This window comes from Notolepis coatsorum (assembly GCF_963971535.1).
Source record: "Notolepis coatsorum genome assembly, chromosome: 5".
In the NCBI taxonomy this organism is placed as follows: Eukaryota; Metazoa; Chordata; class Actinopteri; order Aulopiformes; family Paralepididae; genus Notolepis; species Notolepis coatsorum.
In genome coordinates, this window is record NC_140169.1 from 83,796,459 (window position 1) to 83,818,493 (window position 22,035).

General features: G+C 40.8%; 1 protein-coding gene across 1 annotated transcript in view; it reads right to left on the bottom strand.

Moving 5' to 3' along the window:
* Positions 1–21,495, bottom strand: part of LOC311229123 (steroid hormone receptor ERR2-like) — a gene marked incomplete at both ends in the record, with an annotated part of 137,894 nt that extends 116,399 nt beyond the window's left edge. Inside the window, 1 exon segment of the mRNA XM_084315144.1 lies at positions 21,446–21,495. Coding sequence (XP_084171270.1) covers positions 21,446–21,495 — 50 coding nt within the window.
* Positions 21,496–22,035: the final 540 nt, after the last annotated feature.

The following is a 22,035-nucleotide window of genomic DNA, read 5'->3' on the forward strand; positions in this document are numbered from 1 at the left end:
TATTTATTATATTATTATTATTTATCATATTTTTCTTTCTCTGAAGTGATTTTATCAATATACCGGTAAAGATATAGTTTCAGTGGATTGCGTTGCTATAGGGAACCCACGTTTATTTCCTGTTGCATCGTTTGCTAATATCAATAGCTGATGGTCCATTCTAGAATGTTTATTTTTGTTGTTAAGTTGAAACTGTCTATAGGCTAGATAAGATAAGAGGAGTATAAGGCCCACTCTGCCAAATACATATAAAAACATTTTATATTAAGTCGACTCTATATTATAAACAATGTTCCTTACAACCTATTTAATACTGTGTAACATAGAACAACAGTTACTTTTGCCTGCCATTGTCATTTTCTACTTTCTCAAAGCTTGAGGTTTGTGGTTTGCATATTATCACATCCCACGTACTGCTGAATGAGTTTAATACAGTACTGATACACTAACATCACATCTACTGAGTTCAGTTTATTACAGTACTGATACAGTAACATCACACTACTGAGTTCAGTTTATTACAGTACTAATACAGTAACATCTCATCTACTGAGTTCAGTTTATTCCAGTACTAATACACTAACATCACACCTACTGAGTTCAGTTTATTCCAGTACTAATACACTAACATCACACCTACTGAGTTCAGTTTATTACAGTACTGATACAGTAACATCACATCTACTGAGTTCAGTTTATTACAGTACTAATACAGTAACATCACACCTACTGAGTTCAGTTTATTACAGTACTGATACAGTAACATCACATCTACTGAGTTCAGTTTATTACAGTACTGATACAGTAACATCACATCTACTGAGTTCAGTTTATTACAGTACTAATACAGTAACATCACATCTACTGAGTTCAGTTTATTACAGTACTAATACAGTAACATCACACCTACTGAGTTCAGTTTATTACAGTACTGATACAGTAACATCACACCTACTGAGTTCAGTTTATTACAGTACTAATACACTAACATATCATCTACTGAGTTCAGTTTATTACAGTACTGATACAGTAACATCACATCTACTGAGTTCAGTTTATTACAGTACTAATACACTAACATCACACCTACTGAGTTCAGTTTATTACAGTACTGATACAGTAACATCACACTACTGAGTTCAGTTTATTACAGTACTAATACAGTAACATCACACTACTGAGTTCAGTTTATTACAGTACTAATACAGTAACATCACACCTACTGAGTTCAGTTTATTACAGTACTAATACACTAACATCACACCTACTGAGTTCAGTTTATTACAGTACTAATACAGTAACATCACACCTACTGAGTTCAGTTTATTACAGTACTGATACAGTAACATCACACTACTGAGTTCAGTTTATTACAGTACTAATACACTAACATCACACCTACTGAGTTCAGTTTATTACAGTACTAATACAGTAACATCACACTACTGAGTTCAGTTTATTACAGTACTAATACAGTAACATCACACCTACTGAGTTCAGTTTATTACAGTACTAATACAGTAACATCAGATCTACTGAGTTCAGTTTATTACAGTACTAATACACTAACATCACACCTACTGAGTTCAGTTTATTACAGTACTAATACACTAACATCTCACCTACTGAGTTCAGTTTATTACAGTACTAATACCTGCTGTTCAGTACTGCATGAATGTTGCCTCCTCTTACCAAGTTTTTCCATGAGAACAATAGTGGTTTTACATGGCAGATGTAAACATGCACGCATGCAAAAGTATGCACGCACACACACACGTGCACACACGTGCACACACACGCACACACACACACACACACACACACGCGCGCACACACACACACAGACACACACACACACACACACACACACACACACACACACACACACACACACACACACACACACACACACACACACACACACACACACACACACACACACACACAGTAACTCCCAGCATATGGCCTCTCCAATGTCATTGCCACAAGGAGAGATTGCATAGATTTCCCACATGGATGATGTCTTCTTACCTGAAGTATCACCCCCCCCCCGCCCCCCCCCCACCTGCCCCCCCCCACCCCCCCCCCCCCCCCCCCCCCCGCCCCCGCCCCACCTCCATCTACATACACATCAACCACCTCCAGGAAATTGCTCTCCCAGCAAAGTCAAACACACCCCTAACTGGCTTTTAAAACAGGGTCTGAGGGAGGGGAGGAGGGGGTTATGGATGGGGGGGGGGGGGGAAGAATAAATGAGCAAAGACTTAAGCCGTCATTGTGAATCAGAAAGGGACTCGAGAGGGACAGTTACGATATTGATTTCATAAATAAACAGAGATGGCCATCGATCCTAATGTTATTTTGCATTTCAATTACTGCCTAGAAACGTAACCTTCAAACGTCTGCCTCTCCACAGTAATAACGGCCACTGATAATCACAAGCAAGGCTTGTCCGGCGCAAATTGGCTTTTCTCTCGTTCTCTTTTTTTTCTTCAATTTTTTCTTTTTTCTTCCCCCATCTTCCCCCAGAATGTGTAAATGACACAACTTTGCATTTGCCTAATGATATCAGGGCATGGGCTGAATCTCAAGTGAGAATCAAGCTGATACAGTGAGCACTCCGGTCAATTGACACCATGCAAATTAACGCAGTGACCAGAGGAATTAGGTTCACAGTGTGGGACCTCGCCGAGCGACGATGAGGCCCATTAAATTAAACGTGCTAGCTAGCTAACGCAGACGCCACAATTAGATGCTCTCTGTGTGTGTGCGTGTGTGTGCGTGTGTGTGTGTGCGTGTGTGTGCATGTCTGTGTGTGTGTGCGTGTGTATGCCCGTGTTAATTTCATTTGATCAATAAAACAAACTCATTCTTATTCTAATTCTTAAGAAGTCCCCTCAGCACCTCGCGTGTCCCCTGGTCTCACAGCCTCCTATACAAGATTCAAGATTCAAGATTCAAGAAGTTTATTTGTGTACATACCAGGGCATACAGTGAAAGGCGGGTGGCCATGCCCGCTTTGGTTGTGCAATAATACAATAGTACGGTAAGTAAAATAAGTAGAAGATAAGAAAATAGACATAAAATAGACATGATAAAATAGACATGTTAAAGTCCTGAGATAAATGCAATACATAGCTGCGAATTAAGGCACCGGGTCCTATCCTATGTACACTACTATACAATATACAGTTTTTACTCTATATATCCTGATGCTATACTTGCTATTTCTAAACTATACTATACAAGAACCACAACAGTTCTTTCCTTAAAGTGACCCTTTTTCCCCTCTACTTTCTTCCTATACTCCATGAAACCCACATTCGGGTTGTGATTGAATGACGCTCGCAGGGGGGAAAAGAAAAAAGAGCGTCCCATCTCCCTGCTGATGATGTCAGAGTCCTTGACAGCGTGCCTAAAGGATATATCTATATCAAGAGGAGGGGTCGCGACCTGTAATGAAGTTATTTCCCCCGCCATGCCGTCACACGGCACCACTCTCCCATAGAGCCTCTCGCCGCACCCTCGCAGGGGCCGCCGTCATTAATAAACATGTCACCGGGAAACGCTGTAGGAAGGTATAGGTGCCACGTAAAAAAAAAAAACACCAGTGGGCTGTGTGTGTGTCTGTGTGTGTGTACGTTGTACTCAATGATGCACTTTTTTTATTTCATTGTTTTGTTTTGTAACGTTCTCCCTCAAACCTCGTTACCACTCTTCTTCCGAGGGTAGACGAGTGGAGAAATGTCATCGTCCTTAACTGAAACCCTGTACCTCGTGGATGTGTGTTGGACACAACAACATGCCGTGTGGTAATACAGCAAGCCAGGTTGTTCATTTTTATTATTATCTTTTAAACGTTGCATATGTACACCTTTAGTTTTAGTTGAAAACTCCTCAAAACCCACCTCTTCAACTATGTCTTTAACCCCTAATTTCCCACTTTGAATGTTGTGTCTGTCCACCATTTTTGTTATTTTTGTTTGTTCCCCCCCCCCCCCTATGTAAAGCGACCATGGGTCTTATGAAAGGCGTTATATAAAACGAAGTTATTATTATTATTATTATTATTATTATTATTATTATTATTATTATTATTATTATTATTATTATTATTATTATTATTATTATTATTATTATTATTATTATTATTTGTTAGAAACGACACATGCTCTCTCATTTCAACGTATCTGTTTTTAAGAGAGTTTTTAAAGCTCTTTTTGAAGGAGACAAGTTGCAAGGAAAAGGCACCATATTCTGAGCAGCACAGCATGACACTCTTCCCCCACGACCCGCTTCCTTCATCGGTCAGTAGACTCTTACTGAAGGACGGTTCTCCTGGCCTCCTGTCAGACTGCTCCTGCCCATGTACAGTATGCAATAGTCACCAATCCTGCGTAACGATGGAACGAATCACACCCCTGTACATAGGCTCTCGTTTGAACCCATTCCGTCCATTTTGGCTCAACATTTCTACAGTTTCTGAGCCGTGGAGGAAGGAAGGGGAGATGGATTATACTGCGAGACGCTGAACTGGATCACAGCAGCATTATGCACCAACTCTGAACTGGATCACAGACAGCAGCAATGCACCAACTCTATAGCTCGCAGGCATCAGATTGACGCAGGACATTATTAAGTGTCAGTTTTCCAAAAACTATACCATTCCAAGATTCCACCTTTTTTAACGTCAAGAACTTGTGATTTTGAAAGACAATGGAGCATTTTCACACAGTACAAACAAATCCCACGTTTATCTCTGGATTCCATCTCGGAATTCTTGAACTACCTATAGATTCGAATAATTACATTGGAATATTCAGTTCTCTCTCTCTCCACTTCACATGTGACATCGTACACCGCGAGGACGTCGTTTAACCAGCATGATCTACAAACGTGTGCCGCCGTGTATCAAAACATTCAACGTGTCCATCCGAAGAGCCCGAGAATCACAAGCGTCATACTGTACACAGCTTATGTATCTTAATGCCGTCTCCCATTGATTGTGGTATTGGATTTTTACTCTGATATTATGGTGGTTTCCTGAGCTTTAGCACAACACAGTATTATGTAAGAAAGATCCATTTCAGCGGGTGGTTACATGCGAGAGATGGGGTTACATAGTGGTCTCTGTCTGCATGCTGCCGGCCGCCTGCCTGATAGACACATGTATAACTGTGTATAAACTCCGTTCATGCTTTGCTCTTGCTGCTTGTTTGACACTGATTTTATGTCTTATTTTTTACTGATGTGTAAAGCACTTTGAACTGCAATCCCCTGTATGGAAGATGCTATACAAATAAAATTATTATTATTATTATTATTATTATTATTATTATTATTATTATTATTATTATTATTATTATTATTATTATTATTATTATTATTATTATTATTATTATTATTATTATTATTATTATTATTATTATTATTATTATTATTATTATTATTATAATATCCTGTTCTGGAAAGGTATTCTTCCCCCCACCGCAAATTGATTATTTTTTATTATTGTTTTTTTACTTGACTATTATTAGTGTATTTCTGTATAGCAGTGACACTCTATTTTTTTTACCTCTCACCCCACTGCAGTTGCACAATACTTCCAGCGCTTCTTTGTAGGTCCATGTGTGATACTTTCACTTAATTTCTTTTATACTGTATATAAAAAAATATATATATATATATATATATATTTTTTTTTTCCTAATCTCTTTTTTAGTTGTGAAATACAACATACGGCCAGTGTAGTATTGGAGCACATCCTCCACAGACAGAACCATATACAACTACAAGGCGAGTTAATTCATCAGGCTGGTTTTAGTCGGTGTTAGTGATACTGAAGAAAACAAAACCTCTCTTGATGCATTACGCACGGTGGGGAGATAACTTCACGACTAGACTCTTGGTTGGTAGACTCTATTATGATAACTTATTGTGACAAATACACACCATTCCCTCAGATGTGTGATATGATACATTAATAATAGTATATATATGATTCTCCCTCATATAACAGACACAGTCAGGTGGTTCCAATGAGATAGTAGCAAGGCTGTTAGATATGGCGCAGCTAAAATTAGACATCAGGTCACTGTGTGAATCCTTGGTCTCATCCATGTGTGTGTGTGTGTATGTACGCGCGCATGTGCATGCATATACGTGTGTGCACGCATGTGTGTGTGTGTGTGTGTGCACGCATGTGTGTGTGTGTGTGTGTGTGTGTGTGTGTGTGTGTGTGTGTGAGTGTGTGTGTGTGAGTGTGTATGTGTGAGTGTGTATGTGCGAGTGTCTGTCGGTGACTGTGCCACCTTCTTATCTTCTTGGTAAAAACACCGGTGTAATTGCAGTACCTGGTGACTCATCACGCTAAAGTCCAGCTACCATGTAATAAACACAATGAAGTAGGTTCCGATTCAGCCTGCAACCTTTGTTGCTGTCACACCCATCCTACCCCACGTTTCCTGTCTCTCTTATCAATCAAGTAAAGCAGAACCACCCCCCCCCCCCTCTCTCTCCTCACGCACGCACGCACGCACGCACGCACGCACGCACGCACACACACACACACACACACACACACACACACACACACACACACACACACACACACACACACACACACACACACACACACACACACACACACACACACACACACACACACACACACACACACACACACACACACACAGTACTGTTCCTGTGTGGAACAGGGTCAGTATGGATTCACTTTCAATATAAACAACAATTATTGTTAACTCGCTGATGACAGCTCAAATGGCTTTTTTTTTACGGCTCAAACAAGGGACTAAACACGTTTTGCAATTATGCCACATCAATGTGGAACGCCCTACCCACAGCCGTAAAAGAAATGTGAATCACTACCCACCTGCAATTCGAAACTGGCCCCTGTAAACATCCAAACCCCCCCGCCCATCCAATGTACAGTTTCCTCCCCCTCAAATGTATATACTCTCTTTTAAAAACTCTGTCTCTTAAACACTACTGTATATTTGTATATCTTGTATATGTCATAAATGTCTGGATGTAACAGTACTGTTTATCTGTATGTCATGTATGTCATAAATGTTACAATGGATTTAAAATGGGGGACCCTGATGTAAACAAGACGAAAGTCTTTCTCTGGTCTGCATCCCCTTAACAATTGTGTGTATTGAGCCGTACTGTATTGTACCCATTCTGCAATCTGTTAATAAAGTTATCAATCAATCAATCAATCAATCAATCAATCAATCAATCAATCAATCAATCAATCAATCAATCAAACAGAGCATGAATTCTCACTTCACACTTGCAATAATTTTTCAATATTTGACTTTGAAATCAGTCCACTTCCCGAGTTCATTGAACTGAAAGTGAATTGATCACAAGTCCCAGATATAGGAACCGTGGGTGAAGAAGAAAAGTATTGCATGGGTCTGACCGGAACGCCAGGAAAACTATGAAATGCAATACTATATGTATTTAAGTATTTCCTTGACTGGACTCAGGAAACATATAGCAGCATAACAAACGTGGCACGTTCTCATGTTTCAAACGGCCTGTGTCGCCATTGAACATGCCGGTAGGAATACATCAGCTGAGATGACGTGTTCATTTTGAAACATACTATTAACTTTGTGACTTTAATTAATATGGACATGGAAAATTACAAAAACAATATAAAAATAAGAACAGAAGCATTTTAACTTCTTGACTTAAGCTATACAATATATAGGACTCATTGAGTATAGGACTCTATACCTTTAAATCATAGTACTTTTTATCATGTCTATTTTATAATCTATTCTATTTTATTCTATTATTATTTGTATTTTTTGCACAATCAAGGCGGGCATGGCCACCTTCATTTCACTACATGTCTCGTGTATGTATGCGACAAATAAATCTCTTGAATCTTGAATCTAAAAACTAAGATTGTTTTCTACCCATTACCTGAACCCAACCCCCTAATCTGAACTACTCCTTCTCCCCACCATAACCTGACCCGAACCAGGAAAACACCACGCCTCCTGACACGTTCGCCAGTTCAGAAACGTCAAAAAAAAACTATCTATAAAATCATACCATGCGGCCCTGTGGACTTCAGCAAATACAGCATAACGAACCACATTTGCCGCTGTAACCGGAGCCAGTGAGATAGTGTGTTTCTCACACAATACAGTACATTCATCGTAGGATAATGTCTCTTGAAAAAAAAACAGTCATGGCGAATCATGGAGGAAATATCACACAGTTTGTCACAGAGATATTCTGGAGCTTCGCAACTGATTCAGATTTATGTCTCTTCAAGGGAATAACGCGGTCCTTCGCTTCGGGTGAACTGAAGTAACAATGGGACAGGTTTCCCCTTCCAGTCGAGTTCTCTCTTGAGGATACAGCATCACACGACCTAAATATGCACGGAATAATGTCAACCATGTCACTGGTGTCGGAATCAAGATCGGCACTCCTCGATTTCTGTATAATCTAAAGGTGCACCATGCCGTTTTGGGAGAGGAATTTGTTTACATTTGCAGCGTCTGCCATGACAACATATTTATGTAATTCTTGGAATTATTCTAACTCATGTCATTGGGAATCAAAACAAAATCACTGAGGCACTGGGGACCAAATGTAAGTCTGGTAGCTATGTCTGTGAATAGTAAATTATGTTTGTAAACAAAGTTGCAGACCTAAACAACAACAGCGCTTTTGAGGTAGATTTTTCTAGATTCCAACAGAGTTCCAGGGAGACGGTCTCCCTCCGCAGTCTGTTCATCCAGTTGTGAAAATATGCCTCAGAATCTTTTACATTTCTCGGACTCTCTCAAAACTACACAGTGCACCTTTAAAGTGTCTGAGAGCAGGAGTGTGGATAACGTTTTATCCGCCCTATAAACTGACTATTTGTTTTTATAGAACTTGGATGAAATTGATGGAAACCACCTGGAAGATTCTCTGTGAAACTGAGGACAGCAAAGATGTATATAAAATACGTTTTTTTCTTTGAATGCAAGGGTGTACAGTAAACACTCAAAAAAAACTCACACTACATACTGTAATTATGGCTCCAGGCCTGAATCCCTCTGAATTCATGTATAACTGAAAGTAGTGTGATGTTATCTTATAGAGGAATTTAACCAAAATAGACTTTTAGTTTGCAATTCAGCTAAAATGAAACATTCCCTAAAGATTGACCAGGTACATTATTCTGTTGAGTTATGACCTCTCACGTGAAGGAAAACACACTGTGATGACATCATCAAACTGCATTGCCTGAGATTAAAATGTTATGGACTGTTGTGTTTCCATAACTAATTGACAAAAGCATGTATGTGAATAATGATCTGTATATGTTTTTTGTGTTCTAAAATAAATACCATACCATACCATACCATACCAGACTACAACAGAAACTGGGGGGACATTTTAGGAAAATGTAAACTTTTGCAGAATCGAAACCTAAGCACTAATTAAAGAAAATAAGTAAAAGCCTCTTTAAAATGGAGCACTTCCAAGGGGCCAAAAAAACATTATATTCTATTTATTTTTTAATACATTTTGTAGATACATTTGATGGTAGATCTACACTATTTTGAGAAGTTCCCTGAATCCTTACTGCTTGTAAGGATAACTTCCTTCCTCATCTCTGCTCATCTCCTCTCTAGGATAGCGTGAGAGGAGACATTAGCAACTATAAACCTCTTAGGGCTAATAGGCTGGTGGTCGGGGGGTTAACTCATAGCTGAGTAAGATGTAAACCGTCTTGTGTGAAATAGCTGTGAAAATCAACAACGCAAGCCATGCTAACCCCCACATGTGACTCAGGAAAAGACGTTGTCTCAGCCGCCCTTGACTCTAACCGACATTGAGAGCCTACCACCAGGAAGGAAGGAGGAATGAATCATAGCCAAGCTATCCGCACAGATCTCCACGGACTGAGCTGTGATTGACAGGCATGATGAAACCATCCAGCAGGCTGTCAACTCTAGAGTCCACATGTGCAACTTTATCCTGAAGACAAACGAATGAACTCTTTCAGTCAATCCTGTTTTGCAGTCAGAGCCACTCAGTTTTGGAACATCCTACAAACAGAAATACAATACTGTGCTACCTACCACAACTTTACAAAAAAACTTAAGACCTGGCTATTAACCAATCAAACATGTGATCACTTTTAGTTCAGTCAGTTCATTGTGTATTTTGTTATTGCTTTTACTATTATGTTGGATTGTGTTGTAAATATTGTGTTTTACTTGTAATGCTTCTGTTTTAGGTGTATGGTCTTATAACATTTTGCCCAAAGGACTACAGTTGCGAATTAGCCAGGTGGCTAAAACTGACACATTTACAGAAATGTTGATTAATGTGAACGGTCCTTTTTAAATAAACTGAAACTGAACCAATCTCAAGTTGAAGGTTGATGACTTCGAAAACCGAGGCAAAACAATAACCGTAGTACCAGAGTGCCTGAAAAGGCAGAGAGGGCCCACATTCCACAGAATTCATTGAATCGGGCCGAAGCTTTTCCAGCTTGTCCAACGGCTGACGAAGAGGAAACAAGGCGACACAACATGTGAATCTTTGGGCACGGATACATCACTATCAAACGGTAGGGATGGCTACCGAATCCGGTACTTTTAAGGGTACCGACCGAATCACATTGGTACTACTGAGTACTGATTCACGTGAGATCCACCGGTGCCACATTTCGGTACTGTAAACAAAATACGCAAAACGAAACCTATGAAGTGTGTTCACGTCAACGTTCACGCGCACAATACACGCTTACCTAGGATTTTACTTGATTCAACAACAAAGCAGTCGGTTCAAGGGCAAACTGAAAATGGTCGCAAGTGTGGTTACACTTTACAAAGCTAGATGCAGACACCGCTCGCTGCAATATTATATATTATATATATATATTAACAAATTGTTCTAAATAAATAATGATAATAAATCATTTGAAGTTTGGACACATTTTTTACAACTGAGGTAGGTAGATTAGGTTATATATTAGGTAGTAGGTACATTTTTAGAGACTAAAGTACCGGAAAAAGGTACCGTTGGGTACTACCGGTTCAAATGTGACTGGTACCAAACGGAGGAACGCAGAGTGAAGTGAGCGAGAGAAGCCAAAATTCACATCTCTCCCGACTACAGAGGTGTCCAGAGAGGCTTATTTATGCTCCACTGTTAAATCCCAGCTACAGCTACAGGAAGCTAAACTTCCAGATTAGATTAATCTGTATTCCTCCCCATAGGGAAATTCATAACAGTGACAGTAATAAGAAGAAGTAATAAGAAAAGATAAAAAGATAAATATCTAACCGAAGTCTACCCTGTACAAATTGATAACCCCACCACCCACATCCACTTCAAATGGCTTGTAGTCGTTGTACTACTATAGCCCTTGGTTGGTGGTGAGTGACGACTTCAAATTAAAATAAGTGTTGCCTAATGGTGTTGTCATGATGACAGCAGCTCAGGAGGTCGTCTGGTAATCAGAAGGTCCCCGGTTCTGATGCAGGCTCCTCCTGGGCCCCGTTCCCCGTACCTGGATAACTGAGTTAGCCGGATAATTTCCTGTCTGGCCTGACTTAAGCCGGACCTTCCTGTTCCCCGACGCGCGATTGTCTAAATCACCATGACAACAGATCAAAAAGTTTGAGCCTGGTCGAGAGCAGGGTTAACTTCAGTTAGCCGGATGAACCATGGCCACGCCCCCGCAAAGAAATGACAGCTCGCTTCCTGAAATGATTCTCACAGTCTAGATCCCATTTATACCATTCTGAATTATGTTTCTGTGCTTCGTTTTCCTAGAGGGGGCTTTTGAAATGTATAATAATAGAACTAAATGCTGATAATAAATCATATTGAGCCTATAGATTTACTTTGTCCTAAATAAAATAATGCACGTCATATATGGCGCTCGGAGTCGCGATACACGCTGCATGTGGTTATTTTAATAACGGCGCATTGCAAATGTGAATCCCGCGGGGATATTTTTAATGAATGAAACCTATCGGCCGTTTGGCTCTGATTAGTTTCGTATATTCTCCGCTGTAGATTTGCTTAACGGAGCGCCCGGATTGTGTTTCATTCAAGCATAAAATTGAAGTGTCTCTGCGTGGATTGTGGTTTTTGTGTGATATTGTAACTGGGATTAAAATGTCTGATGAGATGCGCTGTTTGACGGATTTGAGAAATTGAATGAGCCGTTGACGTCACATTAATGCATTTGAGAATAAAGAGATAAAACTTCATATTTTAGTAAGAAAAATATTCTAAACACGGGTCTCTCGTCCATTAATGCATAAACAATGAGTATATGCCGTCTGGCACAGTGGGCGCAGCGGCTAGTGCTGAATCCTGGCAACCGGGCGACCGGTGTTCGAAACCCCGCGTATCCAATATAATTTTTTTGGAATATAATATTAATGATTATACGCAAAAGTAGCCTAGTTTTAAGTTAAAATATTATAAATCTACATGCATTGAGGATGTCATTCTTTATATAGCTCTCAACGTGCACCAAATTGAATTATTCCTACATTGCAAAAAGAAGGAAAAGACTAGGAGAAGTGGGATTTGAACCCGGGCCGCCTGTGTGAAAGTCAAAAGCAGAAACCGTTACACCACAGGGCAGATAAGTAAAAGATCCACCATACATCAATCAATGGGTAAGAGAGCCGTATCCTTATTCTGTATAACAGTTTAACTAATTATTTTCGCTAGCAAGATCTCATTTGATTATCCATTCCATAAACCTACTGCCAGCAGGCAAGTTTAAAGAAATATAATCTGATTGATTGGGGTAATGAGGGACTTAAAATTAGCCTATAGATAACGCATTTAACTTGTCGGCGAGGCGATTGAGCCGTACTGCAATCTGTTAATAAAGTTTTAAATCAATTAATCAATCAATGCCGTTAGAAAATCAGGATCTCTGCTATCGATACGTGCTGGCTTTTCAACTGGAGCGGCCACGCGCACTTATCCTGGGTCTCAAGTCTGGTTCGAGTTAACAAGACTGAATCCACCTTCGAGGAACAGGAAAATCCCGGCTTCAAACATCGGGTTAACTGAATCTGGATAATGGGACTCTTGATCGACTTAGTTGAACCAGGTACGGGGAATAGGGCCCAGGTAGCGTGTCGTAGTGTCCTACACTTAACCCCTAACCCCTAATGAGCAGGTCAGCACCTCGCTGTGTGAATGTACCAGTGCATGGGTGACTGTGAGGCATAGCTTGTAAAGCGATTTGGATAAAACCATTTAGTTTATTAGCCTATCTGACTCGTATGTATATACAGTTGTCTAAGAGAGAACTGGACAATGTTGCTACAACAAAATAGGCATTTCTTTGTCCTCCATATCGAATTTAGTTTCAGACTTTACTGAAGCAGAAAGCTAAAAAGAAAATATCACAAGTGAGTGTTGCAGTTTTGCGTTTGGATGACCACTATAAGCATAGCTTGAATGCTCTTGGCAGAAAAGACTTCTGATGTCTTTTTAGTGTGACTTGTCAGCTGTGTGTGCAGTCTTGTAGTTCTCAGGCTGTATTGGCTTCGTGGTGTATCCAAAGCCTCAAGTAGGCCGTCGCTGACTCCTCCTTCAACAGCCGTCACTGACTCCTCCTTCAACAGCCGTCACTGACTCCTCCTTCAACAGCCGTCACTGACTCCTCCTTCAACAGCCGTCACTGACTCCTCCTTCAACACCATCACTGACTCCTCCTTCAACACCGTCACTGACTCCTCCTTCAACAGCCGTTTGAATTATCAGCAACTGGCTTCATGGGTTCGTCTCTCCGTGCCGCCAGACTGGGGACTGCGCCACTCTGTGATACGACAGAACCTCCACTCTGCAGGCCTCTGATACAGCAGAACCTCCACTCTGCAGGCCTGTGATACAGCAGAACCTCCACTCGGCAGGCCTGTGATACAGCAGAACCTCCACTCTGCAGGGCTCTGATACAGCAGAGCCTCCACTCGGTAGGCCTGTGATACAGCAGAACCTCCACTCGGTAGGCCTCTGATACAGCAGAACCTCCACTCTGCAGGCCTCTGATACAGCAGAACTTCCACTCGGTAGGCCTGTGATACAGCAGAACTTCCACTCGGTAGGCCTGTGATACAGCAGAACCTCCACTCTGCAGGCCTGTGATACAGCAGAACCTCCACTCGGTAGGCCTGTGATACAGCAGAACTTCCACTCGGTAGGCCTGTGATACAGCAGAACCTCCACTCTGCAGGCCTGTGATACAGCAGAACCTCCACTCGGTAGGCCTGTGATACAGCAGAACCTCCACTCGGCAGGCCTGTGATACGGCAGAACCTCCACTCGGTAGACCTCTGATACAGCAGAACCTCCACTCGGTAGGCCTGTGATACAGCAGAACCTCCACTCGGTAGGCCTGTGATACAGCAGAACCTCCACTCGGTAGGCCTGTGATACAGCAGAACCTCCACTCGGCAGGGCTCTGATACAGCAGAACCTCCACTCGGTAGGCCTGTGATACAGCAGAACCTCCACTCGGTAGGCCTGTGATACGGCAGAACTTCCACTCGGTAGGCCTCTGATACAGCAGAACCTCCACTCTGCAGGCCTGTGATACAGCAGAACCTCCACTCGGTAGGCCTGTGATACAGCAGAACTTCCGCTGGAAGGCTCTCCAGGTCTTGGATGAGGTTCTTGGGAAGTCCTGCCCATACGAGGGTGAGGCCCTCAAGAACAGGTCTGATGAAGCCCACATAACGAGACAGGACATCAGGTGGAAGCGCTGCTAGTTTGGCCACACTCAGGTACTGGGTTGGGCTTTTTTGGCCATGTAGTACCTTAACGTGTGCTTAACGTGTGCTTAACGTGTGCTCCCTTATCCCTCTTCTGAAAATATCGCCCCAACTTGGCAGTCTCCCATTCAGTCAGAATCTGGTCACAGTTTAGAATACACAACGCATCTGTTTAATTCATTAATCTTTCAGACTCCAACCTCTAACACCTGGCACACCAAAGGAATTACAACCAATAATAACTTGTGTACATTGACCTTAGATTTTGCATCATTCGCACAATTCTCCAATGATCTACCCAAAAACTTTGTTAGACATCTTCAGATTAGGGGCCTTGGGTTCCAAATTAGTTTTTGTCTCTTTTCCAGGCGTACGACGACCACATAATACCATCGACCACATTCTCTCTTTACAGCCAGATTGCTTCATATCACTCAAAAGTAATATTTCCCCTCATTCAGCTGAGGACATTAGAAGGCGCTGGGAAGTGGATCTGGGTATAGACATGTCAGAAGATCGATGGGAGGCAGAGCTTGATGTGATACATACCTCCTCCGTGCCAGACATGGCTTAAAGTCCTATGGGTTCACTGTACTAACGCAAAGCTAAAATGTACCCTGATGTAGATTCTCTCATGTCCTCACATGTGAGGGGGCAACCAGCCGATTATGTCCATAATATGTTCTGGTCAAATATATATACATTCTGGTCCAGTATCTTCAAGGCAGATACAGAAATAAAGAATTTAAATATATATAATAATAATAATAATAATAATAATAATAATAATAATAATAATAATAATAATAATAATAATAATAATAATAATAATAATAATAATAATAATAATAATAATAATAATAATAATAATAATAATCCTTATATGCTTTTTTCAGATTAACACTAGCAGCTCTTAAAAAGTAGGCAAATATAATTGCAGCATTTACTTACTTACACCTTAACAAACACTCACCTTAACACTCACTTTAGACACCTTAATACTACATATATATTTATTAAAGAGATTTTCACTACATTCATAACTCATTTGCATTTGCACCTTGCCTTAAAGTCTTTGTACCTCATTGTCTGCATTTGTACCTCATTGTCTGCATTTTACTCACTGTAATTAGATTGTACTTAGGTTGTACTTACTTACATACTTACTTAGCTTGTATATTGTATTGTATATTGTATATTGTATAGTGTCCTCTTTTACTACTTTTTTACTGTATGAAGCACATTCTCAGGGGCTCATACAGAACAAAGCATTTCACTGTAAAGTACATGTACGTTATATGTGACAAATAAAAACAAACTTAAACTTGAACTTGAACTACTTAATTACAAAAGTTTAAGAACATTTAAAAGAAAATGGTCACCGTTTCTGGAATAATTTGAAACCCTACAGACACCACTTAATGCTGAGTGAAGACTAGGAGAACAGACTACAAACCATGCCTGTCTAATTTATTATTATACAATTGTATCGGCTATGAGAAATATCTGCTATAAGTACTCCTGGTGGCACAGTAGAGGTAGCAGCACCCCCTTTTCTTTCTTTCTAAATATTTATTCAATTGTATTTACTGATTGTATCCGTATTTATTGAAGTATTTATTTTATTTACTTACATAATCTGCAGCAAGGCATTATGGGTGACATGGGAGGAGGGGGGAGAAAGGGTGGATGTGAGGGTTAGATTGATATTTCCTTTGCTATCCTTACATATGTTATTTCTGCGGTTGTTTTTCCCCTTCCTTTCTGATACTCACTTTGCATTTCTTTTGTATCAGACAAAAAAAAAACGTTGCTTTTGTTCTTTTTGTTTGTTTTGTAAAAAGCTGAACATCTATAAAAAAGAAATAAAAAAAAAAGAGGCCAAGCCCAACCAAGCTGCCCCTCTCGACGTAGGCAGCATTACGTTGACGTACATTTTACACCGGCTTTGATGTTCACATAGACACTGACGTAATGTAGTAGTATATGGGATAATAATAAATTGTTTCTACATTCCACATTATTGTACAGTGAGCCACAGTACACCCGGAATTAACCATATTCATACAGCGTCCATTTTGCTCTTATGTCACGCTCAGGTTGGGATTCCTTTAGTTGGGATCATATATTATATGGTCAATGGATCTGAAAATAATAAAAAGAGACTCAAACATGCACAAGCACATGGTGCCGTGTGGTCCTGTAAGTGCAACGTTGTGCTCACGTCTTCAAAGTTGAATGGTCCTCAAAGAAATTATTATCATTGTCATAATCAGGCGACAACAATCACAGAAAATGCTAAGATTTTTGCGGTCAGTCTAAGTTGTTTTACAGTCAAAAGAAAGTACAATGGGGATCAACGGTTGGTTACTTAGGCTATTATGAAAAGATAAAAGATAAACCATTATGTACTAATTGAGAACTTCCATACAACTGAAGTTTTCAGAGGAACAACGTTTTCAGACTTCATTATCTAAAGATGGTAAGCGTTGCATTCATTACAGTTAAAGACAGTAGACACTGAGTACTTTCTGGTGATATATCACATTCTAAGTGATTCGGATCACATTACATTTACATTTTGTCATTTAGCTGACGCTTTTATCCAAAGCGACTTACAAGTTCTGTACGACAAGTCAGCAGGAAGGGTACAACTCTTTCAGCTGAGTAACAATGTTCATCAAACAGTACTGAAACTTGGGTGGTGCAGTGTTGAGTGCATAGTGGTAAAGACATATTAGTATAGTAGGAAGAGTGCATGATAGGAGACAGTAAGGAAATAATTTTATTTTATTTGAATTAAAAAACATTTCAGATATCGATTAAATAAATGTGTTTTTAGTCGACGGCAAAATATTGGTCAGGTTTCGGCTGTCCTAACTGTGGTGGGAAGTTCGTTCCACCGTTGTGGAGCGAGGACTGAGAATAGGCGACTTCTCTTTGATGACCCTCCAGAGCTCGGATAGGAGTGGGTCTGAGGCGGCCAGAAGATGCAGAACGTAGGGGTCTTGAGGGTTTGTAGTTAGAGACCATTGACCAGAGGTAGGTGGGAGCGGTTCCCTTCACTGCGCGATATGCCAGGTCGAGGACCTTGAAGCGAATTCGTGCGGCAATGGGGAGACAGTGCAGGTCCCTGAGAAGTGGGGTAACATGGGCTGACTGTGGTAGGTATTGACTTTACAACTGCAAATACATGGCTGTCCCAAAAAAAAGGGAGTTATTTGGTTATTCACTGCAATGGTTAAATTTGTATTCCATGTGCCATAATGCTGCTGCCATAATGCTGCTGCCATAATGCTGCTGCCATAATGCAAGGGCAATAAGAGAAAAGACTGTCCCAGAATGAAAAGTGGAGACAACTTCAACGCCAGACTCTGTCCAGAATTAATTTACATTCAAACATACCATACACACACACATACGTATGCATGCATATGTATGCACATGTGTACACACACACATGCATACATTAGCATAACAGCATGAGCATGCACACAAGCAAACACACACACACACACACACACATCTATATGTGCACACACACACACACACACACACACACACACACACACACACACACACACACACACACACACACACACACACACACACACACACACACACACACACACACACACACACACACACACACACACACACACACACACACACACACACACACACACACACACACACACACACACACACACACGAGCATGCCAGCATGAGTATGCACCCAAGCAAATACACACACACACGCACGCACGCACGCACGCACGCACGCACGCACGCACGCACGCACGCACGCACGCACGCACACACACACTTATGTATGTACACAAGTATACCCATATATATATGACAAGCAATACAATAAATATAAAAAAATAAGTAAATCTTTAAATAACAGTATGTATTAAACATTGTTTTTGTTGAATTTATGTTTCAGGAACTGATGATGTGGGGGAAATATATTGTAAGCTATGACATGCAGGAAGAGCAATATTAAATATCACATCATTCATTCATGAACCTGGTATAGACATTAAAAAGGAATGAAATCCGACAATGATATGTTTACATGAGAGAGATAAAAGGACAAATTATCTCGTACGGAAACAACACCATAGGTAAACATTTGTGGTCCTGCAATATCCTTCAACATCAATTTATATCTATTCACTGTGAAATATTCCTATATGTGAGTGAAAAAATGGAAGACCTTTGTCAAATAATGTACATTTATTTGTACACACAGTACACACACGCACGCACGCACACACACACACACACACACACACACACACACACACACACACACACACACACACACACACACACACACACACACACACACACACACACACACACACACACACACACACACACACACACACACACACACACACACACACACACACACACACACACACACACACACACACATACACACACACACACACACACACACACACACACTACACACACTCCCTTACATGTCCAAGTCTTATTGCAGTACAGTAAAGAGAGCCAACAAAATAGTTATTAACCTTAAACACCTAAAAAGAATATTAAACACCTAATAAAAATGACTACAATCTTCCAAAATAACCGGCAAGACTTTGCTGTACGAAGATCGATGATACAACACATTGCAAAGTGTTCAATACAAGTTCAATAACAATTCTTATTATATGGAGGTATTTTCACATTTATCCAACGCTCTCCATCACAAACAACACTTGACTAATGTCAACCCCTTCCCACTATTTGTTTTAAACATTTTATGATTGTTTATCTTTCTGAAAAACAAATGCTTCTGTGACCATTCCTGATGGTCGAAAATTGTGATACTATTGTTCAACAATTTGGGGGCATGTGACTTGAGATTTACAACAAGAGCAACTCCAATAAGGTCTAACTCTTTTTATCACAGACACAGCGAGCAACCAGGATGACGAGGATAAATGTACACCAGGTAAAATAGCCTAAGAATAAGTAATCACCACATACAAGTGTTTTTATTATAATTTCTTTTAATTCTGTGTTAAAGTGTAAAGAAAGTCTTAGACATAGAGTCTTAGACGTCCTATCACAGTTCCTAGCAGTTTAAACACCTCCAATCCCATCTGCAGCTTAGCGCTAAGAGGATCCCAATGAACAGATTCCTTGTCAAGTCATAATTAGCTAAATGACAGGCTCTCTTTCCAGACATGCAAGGTCTACCTTCTGCACTGTTTCCTTGACTTCTCCCTGTATTTTATATACTGCTTTGCAGGCTGCTGAATCACTAATAGTTACTGAATTATTATTTTGTACTTGATTTACTGTACTTTTCTTGTATATATATTCAAATATATTCAAGTACAAAGATGGTTTACAGTAGTTTGATACTGTGCGTCTCAGTCTTTTCCGTTTGCACCTCTTAAAGAAACCAATAATAAACAGATGGTCTATTTCGTTGACCGGATTCTGTTTTGGAAGTTCCAAAAATCGCCAATCCATATAATTTACAAATCTGCATAACTTTTTTCCATGTATACACTATATTAAAAAAAAATAAAGTATATATAAGTGTGAAACAACCATTAAATATTCCTGAAAAACATGTGGTAAAATTCCTCAAAGCTGCTCTAATTAATTATAAATCAAATGATAAGGTACAGTTGTACAATTAAGCACCCAGGCAAACTGTTACGGTATAAGGTAAACTCTCAAGCCCCTGCACACACACACACACACACTCTCTCTCACTTTCTCTTACTCACACTCACACACACACACACTCTCTCACTTTCTCTCACTCACACTCACACACACACACACTCTCACTTTCTCTCACTCACACTCACACACACACACACTCTCTCAGAACTACTCGCGGACCACAGCTTCTGCCTGCGAGTGTGTATCGCTGTCTGGCTTCTCGTACCCATTAATCTGCCTCTAGCCTTTTCCCCGTGGGCAGGAGGGTAAGTCCTCGATGCCCAACACACAGGGCTGTGGGGCCAACACCACTAAACCCCTGGAGCCACCCCGGGCTCTCCTAGACCCAACACACCCCCCCTCCCTCTCAACACTATACTGTCCACTGTCCCGTTCGCGTCAGGGGGTGCAGCTCAGTGGTGGACTCTTTTTTTTTTCATTTAAAAAAAAGAATTATTTCTGTTTACTCCTGATCTTTTTTTTATTATTATTTTTTTTAGAAGAATGATGATCGAGAAGTAGTTTTTTTGGCCAAATGTTCAAACAAACCAAAATACTAACGCACACACACACACACACGCGCGCGCGCGCGCGCACGCACGCACACACACACACACACACACACACACACACACACACACACACACACACACACACACACACACACACACACACACACACACACACACACACACACACACACACACACACACACACACACACACACACACACACACACACACACACACACACACACACACAACCACACACAGCCACTACAACAAAGATATAAGAGTGAAAGAGAGAGAGAGAGAGAGAGAGAGAGAGAGAGAGAGAGAGAGAGAGAGAGAGAGAGAGAGAGAGAGAGAGAGAGAGAGAGAGAGAGAGAGAGAGAGAGAGAGAGAGAGAGAGAGTGAAATTAAAGGAGAAGCACCTACTGGTTGTGGTAGCAGAGAGGGTCTGGGATGCACAGTTGAGACACATCCATCAGTCCACGTTAACCATTCCAGGTTCCAGTTACAAGAAGAAGAAAAAAACTGAAGCAGCAGGAGGAAACGCTGCAGGGTGTCTCTGGATCAGTTCCTGAGGCTCTGCATCACTCTGGACCCCCAGAGAAAAACACTTCTCAGCTGTTCCCCGGACGTTGTGGCCCCCTTGCTACTGTTTCGACCCCACCGCCAGTAACACCTTGGGGCTCGGCCCGACGCCCTCCAGTCAAAACAGGTGCAGCACCTCAGGCTGCGTGGGTGACGAGAGACTGGAGCTATGCTGAGGTGTGTGTGTGTGTGTGTGTGTGTGTGTGTGTGTGTGTGTGTGTGTGTGTGTGTGTGTGTGTGTGTGTGTGTGTGTGTGTGGAAAGGAAGGAGAGAAAGAGGTAAGGCAGTGAAGAGAAGGTTAGAGGAAGAAGATAGTAAGGAAAGGAGGACTGAGAGAAAGAAAAAAGAGAGAGAAAGACAGATGGATAGAGAGAGAGAGAGAGAGAGAGAGAGAGAGAGAGAGAGAGAGAGAGAGAGAGAGAGAGAGAGAG